The sequence below is a fragment of the Anomaloglossus baeobatrachus genome, chromosome 5, assembly GCF_048569485.1.
Source record: "Anomaloglossus baeobatrachus isolate aAnoBae1 chromosome 5, aAnoBae1.hap1, whole genome shotgun sequence".
Classification (NCBI taxonomy): domain Eukaryota; kingdom Metazoa; phylum Chordata; class Amphibia; order Anura; family Aromobatidae; genus Anomaloglossus; species Anomaloglossus baeobatrachus.
The window spans coordinates 153797361-153817533 of record NC_134357.1 but is presented as its reverse complement, the minus strand read 5'-3'; the positions used below and the strand labels follow the sequence as shown (position 1 = coordinate 153817533).

The 20173-nt window shown below is 42.6% G+C and overlaps 1 protein-coding gene across 1 annotated transcript in view; it reads right to left on the bottom strand.

Moving 5' to 3' along the window:
* LOC142309808 (microsomal triglyceride transfer protein-like) overlaps window positions 1-20173 on the bottom strand; it is a 164547-nt gene that overhangs the window by 103133 nt on the left and 41241 nt on the right. Inside the window, exons 6-7 of the mRNA XM_075347265.1 lie at window positions 9039-9178; window positions 8222-8372 (exon numbers count right to left, since the gene is read on the bottom strand). Of these exons, the coding sequence (XP_075203380.1) occupies window positions 8222-8372; window positions 9039-9178 (291 nt within the window). The remainder of the gene's footprint in view (window positions 1-8221; window positions 8373-9038; window positions 9179-20173) is intronic.

The window sequence follows — 20173 nt, the reverse complement described above, 5'->3', positions numbered from 1 at the left end:
GATGGTGTAATTACGTTCGGGTGCTGAGAAGCTCTTAGAGAAGAAACCGCAGGTCACCATCTTCCCGGAGGAGGATTTTTGCATGAGCACTGCTCCGGCTCCTGAGGAGGAGGCATCCACCTCCAAGGTGAACTGGCGGTTTAACTCCGGTCGGTGGAGTACAGGGGCGGAGGCGAATGCTCGCTTCAAAGAACAAAATGCGGCGTCTGCCGCAGGTGACCAGTCCTTAGGATTAGCCTCCTTTTTGGTCAAAGCGGAGAGAGGAGCGGTCAAGGCAGAGAAGTGCGGGATAAACTGGCGGTAGTAGTTGGCGAATCCCAGGAAGCGTTGGATTGCCTTCAGTCCAGAAGGCGGAGGCCAGTTGATGATGGCGGAGACCTTCTTGGGGTCCATCTGCAGTCCAGTATCAGAGATGATGTACCCCAGAAAGGGGAGGGAAGACTGCTCAAAGACACACTTCTCATACTTTGCGTACAGGCGATTCTCTCTCAGTCTTTGTAAGACCAGCTGTACGTTTTCTCTGTGGGTTTGGAGGTCCGGAGAGAAGACAAGGATGTCATCTAGATAAACAACCACACAGATGTAGAGAAGGTCCCGAAACACGTCATTCACCAGTTCTTGGAAGACGGCAGGAGCGTTACACAGACCGAAGGGCATCACGCAGTACTCATAATGTCCATCGCGCGTATTAAACGCGGTTTTCCATTCGTCACCAGAGCGGATGCGTACCAGATTGTAAGCACCCCGAAGATCCAGCTTGGTGAACACACGAGCTCCTCTAAGCCGGTCAAATAATTCGGGAATGAGCGGCAGGGGGTATTTGTTTTTCACGGTGATTTGGTTGAGACCCCGGTAGTCTATGCATGGGCGTAAGTCGCCCTCTTTCTTCTTGACAAAGAAGAAACCTGCTCCAGCAGGAGAGGAGGATCTCCGAATGAACCCTCTTGCTAGGCTCTCTGAGATGTAATCTGACATGGCCCTGGTTTCGGCTGGAGATAAAGGATATATCCGTCCTCTAGGTGGGGTTGTCCCTGGAAGCAGGTCAATGGCACAATCGTATGGACGATGTGGCGGCAGTACCTCGGATTCCTTTTTGTCAAAGACATCGGCAAAGGACCAATAGGCCGAAGGCAGCCCCGTTAGGGTCTCAGGAACCGGAGGTCGTCGGAGGGGTGGTATGGACTTTAGGCACCTCTCATGACACGAAGAGCCCCAACGGGTGACTTCGCCAGTACCCCAGCTAACCGATGGTTCATGTGTCCGCAACCATGGGAGTCCCAACAGGATCTGGTGGGACATGTGTGGGAGAACATAGAGAGCGATGTTCTCGGTGTGAAGGGCACCGATGCGTAGTTCGACAGGCCTGGTGATCAAGGAGATGGTATCAGAGAGAGGCCTCCCATCCACCGAGGCAATCACTAGGGGTTTGTCGAGTGGCATGACAGGCACCCGGTACTTGTCCACCGTGGCCTGCTGGATGAAATTGCCTGCTGCCCCGGAATCGAGGTAGGCATCAGCCGTGAACCGCGTCTCTCCCGTGGTCACTTGCACTGTCCATGTAACTGGGTCAGAGAGGGTCCCAGCACCTAGGGTGGCCTCTCCTACCAACCCTAGGCTTTGGAGTTTCCCGGCCTCTCTGGACAGGAGCGTAGCAGGTGGGTGTCCTCACCACAGTAAAAGCAGAGGCCCTGGGCGAGCCGCTCTGCTCGACGTCGTTCAGACTGCCGCACTCGGTCGATCTGCATGGGCTCGTGGACGGGAATCCCAGCTGTTGATGACTGAGGAACGGAGGACTTCTGCGGCGGAGGAGAATGCCGTACCGGGCGTCTCTCCCGAGATAGCTCTTTGGAGCGCTCCTGAAAACGTATGTCCACACGAGTTGCTAGGGCGATCAGTGCATCTAGGGTGGAGGGCACGTCCCGACCTGCCAACTCATCCTTGATGCGACTCGAGAGTCCTTCCCAGAAGGCGGCTGTTAGGGCCTCATTATTCCACCCGAGTTCTGAAGCCAAAGTGCGGAAACGGATGGCGTATTGACCCACCGTCAGTGTCCCTTGACGTAGGCGGAGGAGTGATGAAGCAGAGGCAGAGGCGCGTCCTGGCTCGTCAAAGGTACTGCGGAAGGCCTGTAGGAACTGTTGAAGATCCTTGGTCATGGGGTCCTCCTTCTCCCACACGGGGTTCATCCAAGCCAGCGCCTCGCCCTCTAGGTGGGACATTATAAAGGCGACCTTGGCTTGGTCGGAGGCGAACAGATGTGGCAGCTGCGTGAAGTGAAGGGAACATTGGTTTATGAAGCCCCTGCAGGTCTTGGGATCTCCAGCATACCGAGGAGGTGACGCCAAACGGAGTCGGGAAGCATCTGAAGAGGCTGCCACTGGTACGGGAGCCATGGCTTGCCTGGCGGGGGACCTGGGTGCCGCAGGCGTCATTGATGCTTGTAATGTGTACAGGCGGGTGTCCACGGAGGTCATGAATTGCAGCATGCGGGTCTGGACTTCACGCTGGCATTGGAGTTCCTCTTGCAGGGCCATTAGTGCAGCAGAGGGATCCATGGCCTGATCTTACTGTCACGGCCGGGCGGTCGGGCAGACCCAGGAGGTGGATCCACTGGACCGAACTCTAAGATGGAGGTAGGGAGTCCGGCAGCTGAAGCACTGAAGGGCAGCAGGATAGTCCGTGCAAGTGAAGACAGCGGAGGAGTCCCTGGGACCACGGAGTCACAGAAGGTAGTCTTGGTGACGTAGCTCAGGTTCGGAGGCCGAGATGATATCAGGCGGAGTCCGGAACCTCTGGAGCAAGATGACGGGTCACCGCAGGGATCCGAGATGGCAGGTGCTGTCGGATGGCAGACGGACAGCGTGCGGGGTTCGGGATACGGCAGACTGGATGGCGAGGCAGGTACGGCTCTACAAAGAGAGATAGGTGAGTACAGGCACATAAACACCAGGAGACCTGACTCCTAGCTCAGGGAACACGAAGATCAGGCCCCGCCCCCTTGGACAAGAACCCCCTTTATACCCTGAACCTGACTAACCTCATTTCCTGTTACTGGACGCTGGCCCTTTAAGAAAGGGTCAGTGACCGCGCGCGTGCCCTAATGCGCATGCGCGCGGCCCGGGTGCCAGAAGCCAGGGAAGGAGGCTGCGAGGAGGACGCAGGAGAGCCGGCCAGGGCCTGGGAAGATGTCGGACGCCGGGATCGGCGACCAGAGGACCTATGGAGGACGGGCACCGGAGGCTGGGACGAGGGGAGCGTGGCAGGTGAGCCGGGGAGCGGGGCTGAGGACCCGGGGAGGGGAGCCGAGGACCCGGGGAGCGTGACAGATAGACATTCCTCTAATTCCTAACACCAGGGTTTGATGCCAACCGACACTACACAGCTGACATCAACCCCAACTATCATTACCATGATTGCCACTGCACCATGGCAATCAGGAAGAGCCGAGCTGAAGCACCAGAATTGGTGCATCTAATGGGGTGCGCCACAGCTTGGGCAGCTACGGGCTGGTATTTTTAGGCTGGGAAACACCCAATAACCATGGATCTTCCCAGCCTGCTAATATCAGCTCACAGCTGTCTGTTTTACCTTTGCTCGTCATCAAAAATGGTGTGGACTCTACATTGTTTTTTTTCTTTTAACTATTTATTTGATTAATAGCTATAAAATCGATCTATCTATGACACAGTAATGACACATATGTACACATGGATGGACACACGGATGGTCAAAATGAAACGTGCTACAGGTATATTTTGTTAATGGGCATGTGAAGGGGGCCTTAAACAGGAAAACAATAAATTTTGTAATATATCATATTAGAGAGATCTTCTTTCTCCCCCTTGACTAATGTTTCATGCTTAAAATCCTAAATTCACAAGTAAGGCTGCTTTCACACTATGTTTTTTTAACATGCGTCCTGAACATTTTTTTGCTGCAAAAGCGGATCCAGTCCAAATATGTTTTAATTTCAATGCATTTGCAATAGACGTGCGTCAACATGCGTTGACATGTGTTTGCGTGCAGTATAGTGAGGATCCAGCGAGTTGCAGTATTTTAACATTTTTCAAAAACGCTACTTGTAGCGTTTTTGAGCTGCGTCCAAATACTGTTTGCCACTGGATCCTGACTATACTGCATGCAATTGCATGTGAATGGTGGTATGCTGATAGACAGGATCCTGTTGGGCAGAAACCAGCCTGGCGTGATTACAGAGTCTCTCTCGCTGTCTGTGGTCTCTCTCTGTCTGTCGGTCTCTCTCTGTCTGTCAGTCTCTCTCTGTCTGTCGGTCTCTCTCTGTCTGTCGGTCTCTCTCTCTCGGTCTATCTCTCACTTTCGGTCAGTGTCTCTCTCTCGGTCTCCATCTCTCTCTGTCGGTCTCTACCTCTCCCTCCTCTCTCTCATACTCACCGATCACTGACCAATCACCGGCGCGGCAATGCACGGCTGTCACACTGCTCTGGCAGCTTCTCCTCTTTTGAAAATGATGGACACTAATTATTCCATCCCTTATTCCTTGCTTCCCTTGCCCACCGGCGCCTATGATTGGTTGCAGTCAGACACGCCCCCAAACTGAGTGACAGCTGTCTCACTGCAACCAATCACAGCCGCCAGTGGGTGGGTCTATATCGTGCAGTAAAATAAATAATTTAAAAAAACAACGTGCGGTCCCCCCCTATTTTGATACCAGCCAAAGTAAAGCCACATGGCTGAAGGCTGGTATTTTCAGGATGGGGATCCCCATGCTATGGGGAGCCCCACAGCCTAAAAATATCAGCCAGCAGCCGCTCGGATTTGCCGCATCCATTAGATGTGACAGTCCCGTGACTCTACCCGGCTCATCCCGAATTACCCTGGTGTGGTGGCAATCGGGGTAATAAGAAGTTAATGGCATCCCATATCTGCCATTAAGTCCTAGGTTAATCATGGCAGGCGTCTATGAGACACGTCCAATGATTAACCTGTAAGTGAAAGTAAATAAAGACATACACCCGAAAAAATCCTTTATTTGGAATAAAAGACCAAAAAAACACCCTATTTCACCACTTTATTAAAATCCCCAAATACCCCCCCAGGTCCGACGTAATCCACACGAGGTTACAAGACGCTGTCAGCTCTGTTACATGAAGCTGAAAAGAGTGGCAGTAGAACAAAAATGACAGCTGGTGTTCATACAGTTCCATGGGGAAATATAGCTGTTGTTTCAAAAGAACTGACACGGAAATTTATCCCCTTCACCACCTGGCCTGTTTTCACCTTCCTGACATGGCCAAATTTTACAATTCTGACCAGTGTCACTTTATAAGGTAGTTACTTTAGAACTCTTTAATACTGTCCAGTGATTCTGAGAATGTTTTTGTGACACACTGTACTTCATGTTAGTGGTAGATTTTGGTTGATATGATTTGCATTTATTTATAAAAATATCAAAAAATTGACAAAAAAATGTCAATTTTATAATTTTCAAACTATGAATTTTTATTCCCTTAATATATTACACAAAATCAATAATAATTAACATTTCCCACATGTTCACTTTGCATCAGCACAATTTTTTAAACTTTGTTTTTTTGTTTAGGAAGTTAGAAGGGTTAAAAGTTAATCAACAATTTCTCATTTTTTCCACCATAAGTTACAAAATCAATGGTTTTAGGGACCACATCACATATGAAGCAACTTTGAGGGGCCTGTGTGACAGAAAATAGCCCAAAGTGCCACTATTTTAAAAAACAGCACCCCCTAAAGTACTCAACTGCACATTCAAGACGTTTATTAGCCCTTCAGGTGCTTCACAAGAATGAAAGAAATGTGGAGGAAAAAAAATTGTTGAGTACGTCGATACCCTGTATGTGGTGAGAAACCACTGTTTGGGTGATAGGCTCGGAAGGGAAGGAGAGCTATTTGACTTTTGTAGTGCATCATTTTCTTAAATAACAGATGCTATGTGGTGTTTGCAGAACCCCTGATGTGCCTATATATTGTAAACCCCTCACAAGTCACCCCATATTGGAAACTACACACCTCAAAGAATATATCTAGATGTGCAGTGAGCACTTTGAACCCACAGGTGCTACAAGGAATTTTATAATGCTGAGCCATGAAATTAAAAAATAAACTTTAACCTTAGAAATGTTGCTTTAACTCCACTTTATTTCATTTTCACAAGGGTAACAGGAGAAAGTGGACAATACAATTTCCTTTGAGTGCAGGGATACCTCATATGTGGAATAAAACTAATGTTTGTATGCATGGCAGGGTTCGGAAGGGAAGGACCGCTATTTGAATTTTGGACTGCAAAATTGGCAGGAATCAACAACCGACGCCATGTCATGTTTGCAGAATCCCTCATTTGTCTAAGCACTGGAAACCCCACACATCTGACATATTGGAAACTTCACCCTTCAAGGAATTTATGTAAAGGTGTAGTGAACACCTTGAATTTTATAAGTATGAGCCATGAAAATTAAAAAATACATTTTTACCACAAAAGTGTTGCTTTAAACCAATTTTGTTTCATTTTTTACAAAGGTAACAGGAGAAAATGGACCTACAATTTGTTATGCAATTTCTGCTAAGTACACTGATACCTATGTGGTGGAAAACTACTGTTTTGGAGCACGGCAAGGAAGGGAAGGAGCACTATTTGAATTTTAGAGCGCAGTTTTGGCTGAAATAGATTGTGAATGCCGTGTCACATTTGAAGAGTCCTTGACATGCCAAAACAACAAAAAAAAACACAAGTAAACGCAGTCTGGAAACTACACCTCTCAAGTAATTCATCTAGGAGTATAGTGAGCAATTTTAATTTTTAGGTGATACCTCGAATTATATAAAATTGGGCTTTGAACCTAAAATAAATTCCATTTTTCCACTAACATGTTCCTTTGGCCCCAAAGTTTTATTTTTCAAAAAGGGTAATAGGAGAAAATGGACCATACAATTTGTTACATAATTTCTCCTGAGTTCACCAATACCCGATATGTCGGCAAAAACTACTTTTGAGGCACAGTACAAGGCTCAGAAGGGAAGAAGCATGATAATGGAGTTCACATTTAGCTGGAATGGTTTGGGGTGCCATGTCACATTAGCTGACCACTTGACCCTCCCATAAATGAACCTATTTTTACAAACTACACCCCTCAATCAATCAATTTATAGGTGCAGTAAGCATATTGACACTGCAGGTGTGCCACAAAATTTTATAATATTCAGCGGTGAAAAAAAATAATTACATTTTTCTTACTAAAATTTTGTTTTAGCCCCAATTTTTTTTTATTTTTATGAGGGCTAATAAGAAAAAAATAAACCACACAGTTAATTGTACAATTTTTCCTGAGTCCACCAATGTCCTCCATTTTTGCGGTAAAGTGCAAAGATTTAACCTTATAATTTGCTGTAATGGTTCATGGGTGCCATGTCCCATTAGCAGAGCTACTGAGGTGCCATAATAGCAGAAATCCCTCATGTGACCCCAATTTACAACTTGCACTCCTCAATGAATTCATTAAGTGAGTATATTGACACCACAGGTGTGTCACAATGTTTTATACTATTGGGCAGTGAAAAAAATTTTATTACATTATTACCACTAAAATGTTGTTTTAGTCCTGGATTGCCAATTTTCACAAGGGTAATAGGATTAAAAAAAGACCCATAATGTGAAACACAATTTATCCTGAAGATGGCAATGCCCCACAAGTGACTATATAATACTGTTTGGCCACAGCGCAGGGCTCAGGAGGGAAAGAGCACTATTTGACTTTTGGAGCACAGATTTTCCCACAATAGTTTATGGACTCCACTTCAGAGACTCTAAGTGCCAGAACAACAGAAACCCCCTCAAGTGACCACATTTTGGAAACTACACCCTGCTGGGAATTCCTATACGAGTGAAGTGAAGATTTTGTCTCTGGAGAACTCCCATGGAGTCAAACACTGTGAATGTTGCAGAGCTACAAAAATTCAAATAAGCCCCTGTTGTGCCCAGTACATTGTACTGCCCATACATTGTGCCCAGCTTGTGCTTTTAGAGACAAACACTGTAAATTAAGCAGACTCTCCTCGCTACAACAATTTCAAACATGTGGACCTTAACGGCTGTTTAGGCCTATTGTGTGGCTCAGAAAGACTAATTGGTTTTGGAAGCACAGATATTTCTGTATTTCTTTTTGGTGGAAGCCATTAATTAAGAAAATTAATTTTCTTCTAGTTAGTAACTTACCAGGGTATGATTTCCTGCAGGACGGCCCCAAGGCTGGCTCATAAGTTCTATCTTGTAGAATGTCTCTTTCAGTTGTTCAAGTACCTTTTCAATACTCTCTCCTTGGATTTCTGGAGAGCCAGGCTTGGAGGATATGAGCTCTAGCTGCTGCCTGGTTAAAAATACAAATAAATTGTGTAGAAACAAGAGTTTCCAGTAAATTAAAAACAACATTTCTTATATAGCTCAGGGTTTTATCAAGTTCGATGCCGAGGGTTACAATGTCCCTTCCTATAGGCGAATAAATCACTTTTATGTAGGCTATATAATAAGTAGGAGGCTCCGTTAAAGATTTCAAATGGGAGCTTAGAGGCATAAAATAAAGTCACAGATTTATTTTTATTTTTTTTAATTTATAAAATAGTGTGTTTGGCCCAACTAACAAGGCATATTATGCATTCATAGCTGATGTACTATACATATACACTATTATTTTATTGAAAGTTCAACACCACTTTTTAAGACATTTTCAATTTTTTTCAAATAATTCTAGATAGTTTTTTTTCAAACGTTCAATAAAAGTGGTGTAAGCTATGTATGATTTTTTTTTTTTTTACACAATTTGTGCCCAAATTTGTCACACATTGTTTAGTAAATCTGCTAAATTTCCATTGCCATCTGTTTGAGAAATTTAATGAATTAGGATATAAATACTTGCAAGACTGAAATGTTCACAGTAAATGTCACCATGTCCTTAGTAAAATTATAGTATCTGTTGTAGTAGTATAGTAATTAGTCACAGTAAAATTGACATATTTTAGTGTTAATTCTGACTTACCGGGATGTGATGTGAACACCAAGCTGAGATCTCAAACTTGCTGACAAGTTATGGCTTTCTTCACAAACTGCTTTCTCGAATATGGAGCCATTAAGTGACATATATCCTCTGCTGGTGGCTTTCCAAGAGACCCCAAGTACCTTGAAAAAGACATTTAATTTTGTTCAATGTTTTATTTTAGATAATTGCTTATATTGTACATTCTCTAAGTATCATATCAAATAAACCACTTATAATACAACTACATTTGTTAGTACAACACAAGGTAGTAAAACTGGGGTGTATCCAGGAGGGGCACAAGGGGTATTTTACAGGGGCACAGCCTACAGGGAGCGTTGTCAGGCCGCCTGATTTGGCGGTCTAAGGTGCTTCCATGGTGGAATCTGGAGTGAGATTCAGCATATCTCTGAGCCAGCTGCCCAAATGACAGCCAGCTCCTAGCAATCAATTGACATCATTCACTGGCACCACATATGCGCAAAGACGTTAGGAGACACTGAAGATTTGTTTTAATAGAGAAGGGGGGGAATTTGAGGACACAGTATGGGGAGTGAGGAAGAGGGAGAGAAATTTGAGGAAACAGTATGGGAAGCAAGTGGAGGAATTTGAGTACATACACTGGTGATCAAAATTTGAGAACAACACTCAATTTCCTAAATGTTAAGGTCATTGTGTAGTCCTATGTGATTATATGCTAACATGAGTAATCTCGCAGTATTTTAAGCTTATTTCATAAATTGAATTTATTGTAAAGCACATAATAAAAATTTAAATGTGATCAATGAAAAAGAACACTGATCAAACTTAGAGAACACTTTGAGATACCTGCAAATTATTGGTGTTAATCTGGCACCTGGTGCTAAATTCCTTAAGTATCTGACAAACCATATTTAACTGGCAGCCTAACTTTACAGTTTGCACTGATTTTGCAAAAATGGTGTGCCATTCCAAAGCAACTGAAACCCTCCGGCGGCAGGTTGTCAAGATGAAGGACAGAGGGGTGACCCTCTCAGCCATAGCAAGAGAACCTGGTCATTCCAAGTCTGTGATTTCGAGAATATTGCATTTTTATAACATCACAAACTATTTCAAGTCCCTCAAGAAGGCTGGTCACCCTCGAAATACAAACTCAAGAGAGGACAGGATAATGCTGAGAATCTCCATGGGTAATCGTTTTAACACTGCAGCTGGAAATGCTTGCCAGTTCAGCACTGAACAGGGTAAGGATCTGTCTCATCATACAGTGTCACAACATATAAGAGTATTTGGACTGTAAGCTCACTCTGCAGTGACTAAACCTCTCATTAGCAGAAAAAATCAAAAGGCTAGACTCACCATTGGTGAGGAGCATGTTGTGTGGACAGAGGAGAAGTGGTCCACAGTTCATTTTAGTGATGAAAACAAGTTTAATTTATATGGGTCTGATGGGAAACAAACTGGTGAAAATCTGAACCCAAAGTGTATTAAGAGGTGAGTAAAGGTGTTAGAGGAAGTATCATGGTTTGGGGAATGATTTCTGCAGCAGGAATTGGACCTCTCATACAGCTACATGGTAGAGTGAATGCAAGTGTCTACCAGAGCCTGTTTAAACAACATGTGGTAACTTACTTGCGTTCATCACTCAATCAGCCAGTAATTTCATGCAGGACAATGCCCCCTGTTACATAGCAATACAGATAAAGCAGTTCCTTGAAACAGAAAACATAGAAACAATGAAATGGCCAGCCCAGAGTCCTGATCTAAACCCAATAGAAAACCTATGGAAAATCCTTGGTGATACAGTTTTGGCCAAGAAATCCACAGCAGTCAAAGAACTGTGGAAGAGACTGGAAGAAGAGTGGACTAAAATCATACCAGAGCAGTGTAAGAGATTAGTGATGTCTTGTGGCCACAGACATGCTGAAGTCATTCGAAGCAAAGGCATATACACTTCCTACTGATTGTTGACTATTGTTACCTTCAGAAAATGTAGTTATATTTTTTCTCTCTGTTCATCATGTTTTGGGCAAAATAAAGGTTTAATGTTGATAAACTTTGGATCTTTTGTAAAACACTGTTCTAGTGGCATGGTGTACCCCTTAAAAAAAAACCCCTTCAAATGCTGATCAATGTAGATTACATTATTCCTGCATAAATCAAGTGATTATACATTGCTCTCTAATTTTGATCTTCGGTGTAGTATAAAGAGCAGGGGGACTATGTAAGAGAACAAAGTATGGGGAGCAAAGGGGGTATGAAGATTTAGTATGGGGAGTAAGACAAGGGGGCATGTTAGGGCACAGTATGGGAAGCGAGGGGAGTGAGAATTGAAGGGCACAGTATGGGGAGCGAGGTGGTGGGATGGGGAATGGAAGTGGACACATTATGGGGAGCAAGGGGGGATGGGTGAGGAAACAGTATGAGGAGTGAGAGCGGGGATGAGTGTGGGTACAGTATGAGGAGTTGGGGATGTGTGAGGAGACAGTATGGAGAGCAAAGAAGTAAATATTTGAAAAGAGACTTATGGTTAGCAGTGGAGATGTGTGAAGAGAGAGTATGAGGGATGGTGGAGATCATGAGTTTATTGAGAGGAATAGTGTGAGGAGACAGTATGGGGAGAAGAGTGTATGAGAGGCCACAGAATAGAGACTGGGTAATGTGTGGTGGGGGGGACAGATGGTATATAGAGGGGGTGTAGCATCAGAGGACAGTGTGAGGGCACTGCAAGAATGGGACAGGATGCTGCGGAGGGGGAGTGTGATGAGGGGACACAGTATAGAGACTTGGCTCTATGGAGGAAACAAAGTGTGAGAATACGGAAAGGAGAGGGCAGTGTAGAGAGCACGTACCATAAGAAGAACAGTGTGTGGGTCATATTATGTTCAGGGAACACATTGAGGAACAATTATGTATTCATGAGTACAGCAAAGAGCAGATATTTTTTATTCAGGAGCATTATAATCATGCTGTTAGTTTTAAGGGCACTATTTGGGTTGGGCTACAGAAGACCAGAGAAGATGGATGTATGCAGAGATGAGCTGTGCCTGTGAAAACTCATCATGCCATCTGAACAAGATGAATAAAAGAAAGAGAACAACTCTGATCAGAGATTACATCATCTATAAGGTACCTGTATGTAAATGTTTATTTGTGATACTAACTAATTCTTATCAGTACTGTGGTTCCTGTTCCATCCACAGCAACTCCCAGTATCTACTTACCATTGTTAAGGAAATACTGTTAGTTCATGTAGGTTCATGTGATTCAAATGTATATTTCGGCTGACCTGACAGTACAATTGATTTACCATGTAATGATGGTGGTTTTAGTGCTGAATTCATATACAAATGGTGGTCTTGGTGAAGTATTCATATACTGATGTTGATTCTTGTGATGTATTCACTGATGATGATTGTGATACTGTGTTTCTGTACTGATAATGGTTTTGGTAATGTATTCTTGTGTAGTTATTGGTTCTAATCATGTACACATGTAAAAATACATAACGTATAAGATTACATCATACTTGGCTATGTTAATATATTATTGTGCTGTCTGACAATTTAAGGTTTACTACATTTGTATTTATGTTAGAAACATTAAAGGGGTTGTCTAAGTTTGTGATGAAAATCTAGACACTCTATGTGTCTGTAGACTTGTGAATTCCCACAGCATGCTCTCGCCATGCTGTAAGGATTGATTAAGTATGTGATTTGTATACATTCAGTCACTTGTCAATTAGACGTGTGCCACCTCACTCAGTAGAAGGGAACTAAGCAAGGCCAGACACATCTAGTCGGAATGTGGCTGGAAGTATGCAAATCGCATAGTTACGCTCACATGACTTTTGTTTCCAGCATGGGAAAATCCTAAAATCATGCAGTTCATGTACAGTAAAAATTCAGAATCCTACAGTCACTTAGAGTGACTGCCAATTTTCACCATAAACCTGTACAAGCTTTTTAATTTTAAAATCAAGCACTGTAGCATGCCCAATACTAACACCATGTATTATATTTACTGTCAGGATTAAGCTCTGCTTGCTGGTGTTACCAGTCAACACATGGCCATTCCAATCATATGCCATTTTCTCCACTTAAGGCCATGTGACAACTAGATTTTCTTTTTACTTCTCTTAGTTTTTCACTGAACATTGAAAGGATTAGGAAGAGCATCTAGTCGGCACGTGACTGTAAGTAAATCACATATGAATGAGTGGTCTCATGATGACTACTTAATCTGCTTTTTTTTTGTGTGATCCACCTAAATCGAATCGCAAACTGTCCGAATTTGCTGACCTGAGAATTTCAAGTAAATCTTCTTGAATTTAATTCTCCATGGATTGAATTAATAATCCCTACTTTCTATTTTGCTACAATTATATAGAGTTTAGTAATATATGTTTTTTCTAAAAGTTTTCAATCTGAAGATAAAGGGGGGGCAGACTCAAGTTTGGTGGGTCTATTTGACATAGAAAAATGATTCATGAATCAGCATGTCATCAGTGCTGTGTGGAAATGGGGACGGTTGACGGGTAATTTCAATAGCTTATAGGGAGCAGACAGTTGATCGATGAGCAGCATGGCTTAGACATTGGCTGCACAATTTCAGCTATGTATGTTTAACTCTGAAACACTTTGGTGTTTCAGAGAAAACATACACGTCACTAGGGACTGAGCAGCCAAACCTAGATCTCTGCTGACTAGTGATGAGTGAGCATGCTCGGGTGCTCGGTATACGTAACGAGCAGATCGGACGCTTGCAAGGGCTCGACTTCTGCACTGACTAAAATGGAAGTTAAAGGGAACGCAAGCATTTTAGGTAGATTTTCCAGAAAAATGCTCAAGTTCCACATTGACTTCCATTATACTTCATACATTAGTTGAACTTGTCCGAGCACCCGACCTGCTGGTTAAGAGTACCGAGAACCTGGGCATGGTAATGCTCAATCATCACTACTGCTAACATCTTGAAATAGGGAGACCTTTAAAAATAAAAGTGTATTGGTAAGGTCTCTATTATCAATAAAAGACAATATATTTAAAAGTAATTTTTTGAAATAACAAACCTTTTAAAAAATATATTAATAAGGTAGATGGGGTATACTCATATATTTATTTAGAATTATGGCATTCTGAGTTGAATACTCATATAAAGTAATTCACACTGTTTAATCTTTCCATAGACAAAACGGAGGCAACTCGGGCATGCTGCAATTTTGTCCTTGGACAAACTTGGTCTGAGGAAAATATTGGACATGTGCACGGCCCTGAAGAATTATATTGGCTTGAGTTGGAGCCATTGTTTTGTCAGATCACACTTGTATCAAAAAATGCTGTGGTGTGAGCGAGTCCTTACTGGCATTTGCACTAGCATGATAACATTCTTAACTAAAAAGGAAAGGCAATCCCTGACAAGTGACTACTTAATATACATACATACATATATATATATATATATATTAAGATAATAATCAATATAAGATAATTATATCTTGTATTATATATATAATAATCAATTAATTATTGTTTGCACTGACACATTGATATTTTCTTCTCAAGTGTGGCATCCAATTTTGCACAAATGGAAATAGAAATTGTAAAAGAATGTAACAGGAGGTGTATAAGCTTATATTGCACGAAATATGAGAATATAACTGATAGCTGTGGTTTACTTGAATTGCAACCAATTTCTAAAGTCAATGAACAGAGATTGTTCCCATAAAACATTATAAAAAAGAGATAATAAGACACTTGAGCCAGAGGAACATATTGGATGACTGCCTAGAATGTAGGAATGATGAAACTGCTGACGCAAGTACTGGACTTCACCTGTCAGCTTGCCCTGACCCTTCTAACTAGACCACAGACAGTTCCAAAGGTGAAATATAGATAAAAATGATAGAATGAATGAGACCACCTACTTTTAATTTTAGTTTAATTCCAAAGAGATCTATTAATCTTTAATTTAAAGGGGTTGTCTAAACCATAATTCTGCAATCGCTTTATGTGTCTGCAGACTTATGAATCCTTACATCAAATGCACTTTGTGTTGTGAGGACTTGCCAGTTTCAGATCCGGGAATGATGATATGAAATGCAGACTCCTGGCCATATTTTAACTAGATGAGCAAGGCCTCGCTCAATGCACAATGCAAGTGTATTGAGCGAAGCTGTGCCCCTTGTTGGATTCTGGCCTAGAGTATGCATATTGCATATTCACGGCTACATGACCACCAGTCACGGCCACATGACCACCGTTCCTGGCTCTAAAACAGTCGAATCCTCACAGAGCACAGTGTGTACGATGTGAGGATGCATAAGTCTTCAGTCATATAGAGTGACTGCAGATTTATTGATTTAAAATAAACAACCACTTTAAGTTTACCTAACCTCTCTAAAAAGTAATTTATAAGTGAGTAACATTACAATCTCAACATCAATCTCCAGCTACAACCGCAGATAAACTGAATGACGTCACTGCTCATCGCTACAGCTAAGTCAGTCTCTGCCTGAAGCCACAGCATGCGGACATAATCTGTGCCTGCTAGCTGTTATTTAGTATGTAGCAGAGCTGGGATCATTGTTGGAAATCGTGTGAATTACGTCGGAACTAGGTGTTTGGGGTTAATAAAGGGGTGAAAGAGGGTATTTTTTTGTATTTTATTTCAAATAAAGGATTTTTTCAGTGTTTGTGTTTTATTTCTTTACACTTACAGACTAGTAATGGGAGCTCTTAAAAATGCCTCCTATTACTAATCTAGTGCTTAGTGGCAGCTTATATCCTCTGATATAATCCTAATTGCCATGGCAATAGGGATGAGCTAGGTAAAAAGAGAGAAAAGCTGGTATGCAAAAAGCATGCTTTTTGCATACCAGCTTTTCTCTCTTTATATATTGTTACTTTGGTGTGCCTAGGTGATCCCTGTACAGGTTAATTATTGGATGATTACATCCTTTAGGTGGTGCCCTCCTTACGTTTATATTGATGAGCTAGGTAAAGTGTCACAATTCTCACATATAATGGATTGGACAATTCTCGGTGGCTATACGCTGCTATTTTTACACTAGGAGGTCCCAATACCATGAGCCTTCCCAGCCTGAGAATAGAATACTAGCCTTCAGCTGTCGGCTTTATCATGACTGGGCATGCCGAGCTGAAAGCATGAGACCTCATGCGGATTAAGTCGGACCTGTAGGGGTGTTTTGGGGGTTAATAAGTGGTAAGTGGTGAAAGAGGGTGTTTTTTTGTATTTCATTTCAAATAAAGGATTGTTTCAGTGTTTGTGTTTATTTCTTTTCACTTACAGATTAGTAGCAGGGGGTCTCATAGATGCCTCCCATTACTAAACTAGGGCTTGGTGGCAGCTATAAGCTTTATTTATTATCCACAGTTGTCTCAAGCTTTACTTTACTTGGCTGTCCTCCAACCAGTAGAGTCTCATCTCTTCGACTACTCTTGACTTGCACATTACAAACACCGTCATTTCCAAGTTCAGTCCAGCTTAGTAGGTGTTGATCTTATATATAAGCAATTCAGAAACTTCTCGCAACTGTTCTTGGTGCCGTTCTAAACTAGCCTCTGCAAACAAGAAAATATGTCTCTTAAAACAAGTCTCCAGTTTACCTATGCTTCACTACTATGCTGTGGTTAACCATTTCCTTGCTGCAAGTAAAAGTTTGCATACATAGTTGCTATTAACCATTGCTCAACTGGAAAATTCTAGATTGCACATACATCTCTGTATTCGTGTCATTAACAGGATTCTTACTGGAAGATAAAAGTTTGCTGTCATGATGATTATGGGATAGCGGGGAACCAAGGCTCCTAAACTGTCCTTCAGGCTAGGGGGCCCTATGCTATCCCTAACCTCAGGGGTACTCCTAATGGTGGAGATGCCTCAGTATTCTTCCTGGCCCTGCTCCTGACCAGTCCTGTTCTAATTTCTCTTCCCTCTCTAACCAGGGAGGGATTGTACATGAGTGGGATGAAACCTACAGATAAAGACAGACAAGGGAGAACCAAAACGCTGTCACACTGCATGCACACACAAATGTTAAGACAATAAAAAATTTAGGAGGAAAAACAAGAAGGAAAAAAGCTACAAAACAACAGGGGTTAATCTCCACAACTGCACCAAGCAATAAGCACAACTTTCACTAGAGAGAGTCTGGAACACCACACCTCACAGACCAACAAATACAAGCTACAGCTGGCATGGGTGGAAGGATTCAACCAGTATAAGTAGGATGGGAACAGACGTGATAGGCCTCCCTATAACTATTAATTAAAGGAGCAAGCAAGCCAGCAGAGACTAAAGGGTGCTTTACACGCTGCGACATCGCTACCGATATATCGTCGGGGTCACGTAGTTAGTGACGCACATCTGGCGCTGTTAGCGACATCACAGCATGCTACACCAAGGAGCGACAATCAACGATCACAAAATCGTTCAAAAATGGTGATCATTGACATGTCGCTTCTTTCCTTAATATCGTTGCTGCCACAGGTACGATGTTGTTTGTCGTTCCCGCGGCATCACACATTGCTATGTGTGACACCGCAGGAATGACGAACATCTCCTTACCTGTATCCACCGGCAAGGAGGAAGGAAGAAGGTGGGCGGGATGTTACGTCCCGCTCATCTCCGCCCATCAGCTCCTATTGGCCGGCCGCTTAGTGACGCCGCAGTGACGTCGCTATGACGCCGAACGCATCTCCCCCTTGAGGGAGGGATTGTTCGGTGGTCACAGCGACGTCGCTGACAAGGTATGTGCGTGTGACGCTGCCATAGCGATAATGTTCGCTACAACAGCGAGCACCAAATGTCACACGAGCAAAAGGGGCGGGTGCTATCGCGCTCGACATCGCTAGCAATTGCTAGCGATGTCGCAGCGTGTAAACCTCCCTTAACTCTTGCTAGTCTGCCTATGAATCGGCATATAGAAGGTCGACACCTAAGTTGAACTGTGTTGATCGCAGACCCCACAGAAACCATTGGGCAAAGTGTCAGAATCTGCAATCTGAATAAAGCTCAATGCCGCCATCACAGTGGGCAAAGTTTGTGCAAAACTCCATGTGACATTTCCTATACAGTTACTGTTCTCATATCTGCACACCTGGCCCAATTTCATCTCTTGCTAATTGTTCCACTTGTATGTCAGTAGTAGAGATGAGCAATGTTTGAGGTTCGAGGTTCGCCAATTTCATGTTCAAGTGATTTTGGGGGGTGTTTGAGTCGTTCGACGAACTCGAACGATTTGCTAAAAGTTCGGCAGTTCGAGTTACGTTCGAGCACCAAAATCGTGGCTTTTCACAGTAAGTATGTGCGCACGTTGCATATCTGCATGCGTCCTGCGCCCCCAGCACAATCCCTCTCTCTTTCCTACTCACCGATCACGGGGGTCTCGCTGCACGGCTGTCACAAATCTCCAGCGGCATTTCCTGTTTTGAAAATGGCTGCCGCTTCATTATTCAATTAGTTATTAGTTATATTATTATGCTTTCCCCGCCCACCGGCGCGCATGATTGGTTGCAGTCAGACATGCCCTCACGATGAGTGACAGCTGTCTCACTGCAACCAATCACAGCCGCCTGGCCGGCGGCTCTATATCGTGCAGTAAAATAAATAAATAGATAATAAAAAAAGTAGTGAACAATCTCTTTAATAAAGTTTTGTGCCGTCTGACAAGTTAAGGGTTACTTTGTTTTTATTTATGTTGTTAGGAGCAGACCAAATTTTGCAATTCTGACCAGTGTCACTTCATGAGGTTATAACTCTTGAACGCTTCAATGGATCCCGGTGATTCTGAGATTGTTTTTTCGTCACATATTGGACTTCATGTTAGTACTAAATTTAGGACAATATTTTTTGCGTTTATTTATGAAAAAAACTGAATTTTTGCAAAAATTTTGAAAATTTAGCAATTTTCAACTTTTGAATTTTTATACCGTTAAATCAGAGATTTCTGTGACACAAAATAGTTAATAAATAACATTTCCCACGTGTCTACTTTACATCAGCACAATTTTGGAAACGAAATTTTGTTTTGTTAGGAAGTTAGAAGAGTTTAAAGTTTATCAGCGATTTCTCATTTTTACATCAAAATTTACAAAACCATTTTTTTAGGGACCACATCATATTTGAAGTGACTTCGATAGGCCTAGATGACAGAAAATACGCAAAAGTGACACCATTCTAAAAACTGCACCCCCCAAAGTACTCAAAACCACATTTAAGAAGTTTATTAACCCTTCAGGTGCTTCACATGAACAAAAGCAATGTGGAATGAAAAAAAGCAAAAATTAAATTTTACCTAAAAATGTTGCTCTAACCCAAATTTATTCACTTTTAGAAGAAATAACAGAACAAAATGGACCACTAAACTTGTTCCCCACTTTCTTATGAACGCACCAATACCCCACATGTGGTCCAAAACCTCTTTTTGGACAAATGGGAGGGCTCGGAACAGAAGGAGCAATATTTGAATTTTTCAAAGGAAATTTGGCTGAAATAGATTGCGGGCACCATGTTGCATTTACAGGTCCGCTAAGGTACCTAAACAGAAGAAAACCCTCACAAGTGATGCCATTTTGGAAACTAGACCCCTCAAGGCTTCTATCTAGGGGTATAGTGAGCATTTTGGATCCACAGGTACTTCACAGATTTTGTTAACGTTACGTTGTCATATTGAAAATTTTAATAATTTTCTCAAAAATGTTGCTTTAGCATCAATTTTCTCACTTTTTCAAGAGATAATTACAAAAATTTGACATCAAGGTTTGTTACCCACTTTTTTATGAGCACGGTGATACCTCACATGTGATCTGAAACCTTTGTTTGGACAAATGGGAGGGCTTGGAACGGAAGGAACAATATTTGAATTTTGGAAAGGAAATTTGGCTGAAAAAGATTGCGGGCACCATGTCGCATTTGGAGGTCCCCTAAGGTACCTAAACAGCAGAAACCCCGCACAAGTGACCCCATTTTGGAAACTAGGCCCCTCAAGGAATTTATCTAGATGTTTGGTGAGTACCCTGAACCCCCAGATGCTTCACAGAATTTTATAACGTTGAGCCATGAAAATAAAAAAATAAAATTTTACCACAAAATTGTTATTTCAACCAGGTAGCTTTTTTTTTCACAAGGGTAACAGG